General features: G+C 63.7%; 1 protein-coding gene across 1 annotated transcript in view; it reads right to left on the minus strand.

Annotated features, from left to right (window-relative positions):
- Positions 1-9: 9 nt before the first annotated feature.
- Positions 10-2,341, minus strand: part of SEMA5A (sema domain, seven thrombospondin repeats (type 1 and type 1-like), transmembrane domain (TM) and short cytoplasmic domain, (semaphorin) 5A) — a 230,863-nt gene continuing 228,531 nt past the window's right edge. The window contains exons 19-21 of the mRNA XM_012721743.1: positions 2,102-2,284; positions 1,944-1,960; positions 10-1,705 (exon numbers count right to left, since the gene is read on the minus strand). Coding sequence (XP_012577197.1) covers positions 1,586-1,705; positions 1,944-1,960; positions 2,102-2,284 — 320 coding nt within the window. The 3' untranslated portion in view covers positions 10-1,585. The remainder of the gene's footprint in view (positions 1,706-1,943; positions 1,961-2,101; positions 2,285-2,341) is intronic.

Below are 2,341 nucleotides of genomic sequence, written 5' to 3' on the forward strand. Positions count from 1 at the left end.
CCAGTGCTAACTCGAGGGGCGTCCCTCTGCAAATCCGGGCACATGGGAGTCTCTCCACTCCGCAGCGCCCCTTACTGAACCCACAATTGCCCTGCACTTCCGAAATGGTTTCTTTGAGCTGGACAGGCCGAAACACGTCTGCCCGCAGGCCTGTGTCAAGCTCACCCCCGATGGCGCAGAGGGGCCTCTAGCCAGAGGGTGCGGCTTCCGCCGGGCCGCGGCCTTCCTCAGGGCATGCAGGGGTGCCGCTCCTTCCCCCGCCCACGCGGCCAGCTTGCTGCCGGCCCTGCACCCGCCTGCCTCGCCAGCCCCTGGCACCCGACACCTAAAGGCTCCGCAGGGACTGGCACTGGGGCCCTGGGCCCACTCCCCTCTCTGCAGACCCTGGGACTTCTCCGGATCATTCTGGAAGCGCCGTGGCCCTGCAGGGGGCCGTGGACGGAGGTGTGGCGGGACGGCGCGCGGGCAGGGGCGAAGGCACCGAGCTCCACGTCCCTCCCCGCCCGCCCAGGAGGCGGCAGTGCCGGTGGGGGGCCCAGCAGGTGCAGGCGCGTGCAGGCAGGGCCGCGAGCGGCCGTGAGCACTAATGCTCGGGGGAGGGCTGGTGGCCGCACCCCCGTGCCACCAGGGAGAAGGCCAAGAAGACGCTGCTTTCTGCTACATGTCCCGTCCGTCCACACTCGCCACCAGCGGGAAAATACCGACACCGTTCACCGCGACACGTCCGTGCTGTGACTTCTTTCCCTGTTGGCATCGAGAAGGTCCCAGATTTCTCTGTGCAGGCAGAGAGGCGGCGCGTGTATGAAATGCAGAACAAGAGGCTACTGGGCAGACGGAAGGCGGCGCCCGGCCCACGGCCCGGCCAGGAGCCCCGCAGGCCGGGAGAGCCTGGAAGCCGCGATAGGCTAGCTTGGCGGCAGCTCCTGGTCCCCTCACCGCGTCTGCGCCTCACTCGGCCTGGGGCCGCCCCTCCGATGACGACCGGGCCGCCAAGCCATCGTCAGCTCTGCAGAGGCGCGAGCCAGGCTGCGCCCGGGCTGAGCCGCAGCACTGAGCGCCGCTGCAAATGCACGCTCCTTCCCACGGCCCAGACGGCTCTCCAGATGCGGGGACGGGAGCTGAGTGCTGAGGACGCGCGACCCGTCACCTCGCCGGGCTTCACTGGACCGGACTGCGGCTGCAGGGCCTCGCCTAAAGTGCCTGTTTCCTTGAATGAAAGCATCACGAAGGTGTACGCTCCAGAGCAAGACGGCGGTCACGTTTCTGGGGGCTCCTTCCTTCCCGTGGGGGTACGTTGACTAAAAGGCGGGCGAGAACAGTCAGTTGTTGCAAAAATGGACGGAACGTGACAAAGACAACGTCACACCGTGGCCGACTCGACAAGGACAGGCTTGCGGGCCGGACGTCACAACGGCAGGATTGGGTTTTGCTGCTTTTAAGAACGTGTGCTTGGGGCAGTGGTGGGGCGCGTGGCTTGAAATGCGGTCGAGATGTTTCCCAACGCCAGCTGTGACCTCCCGGCAACGGGCCACCGGGGCACGGGTCCCCAGGAACCGGGGCGCCCCAGGGCGGCCGCCGCGGGCTGCTAGTACTCATCGTAATTATTGAGATCCGTGAAGTAGGCGTTCGAATAGGTCTTCCCAGAGAGGTGAGGGTTGAAGTATTTATTTCTTTCCTCTAGAATCAGGTTGTTTTTGTTAAATGCCTGTAGAGAATAAAACAGAGGATTTACGGACACTCAGAAGCGCCATTTCAGACAGCGCAGAGAATCGGGAGTCAGCTACGCCGTGTAGCTCTCCTCAGGCGGCGCTGTTGCAGAATCTTTCTCACCTCAGTCTTTGCTTTACGAGTAGGGTGTGGTGGGCCCTTTATGAGAACTAGAGCTTGGTAAATCAAAGCCTCCGGGAAACCTAGAACCCCAGTGATGTCAGGTCAACACACACGTTGAGTGCTGCCACGTCTAGGGGAGTAAACACGAAAGCAGCGCCCTGACTCCCACAGGTGGGCGGGATGCGCCCTCTAACTGGGCTCACTTCAGCAAGTGCGCGGGGTTCGACTGAGCTGACTCCCTGGGTGACTGCTCCCTCCTTCTCGGACCCACGTCCTGCTGCGTCCACAGCCACGAAGGCTCCCTGCACTCGCACACAGCCGGTAAACACCGGCAGACCGAAAGGAAGATGCAGGGTGGAAGGCAGAGGCCAGTGGTCCAGGACTGGGCAGGGGAGAAAGTTCTGGAAGGGCTCACGGAAGTCCGCGGGCACCAGCTCCCTCAGAGCCCTTGGTCCTGCGGCGGCAAGCCCGCGTGTCTCCAGCGGACACTGGGTCTTGAGGAAATCCGACC

The sequence above is a fragment of the Condylura cristata genome, unplaced genomic scaffold, assembly GCF_000260355.1.
Source record: "Condylura cristata isolate star-nosed mole 26May11 unplaced genomic scaffold, ConCri1.0 scaffold00007, whole genome shotgun sequence".
Classification (NCBI taxonomy): Eukaryota; Metazoa; Chordata; class Mammalia; order Eulipotyphla; family Talpidae; genus Condylura; species Condylura cristata.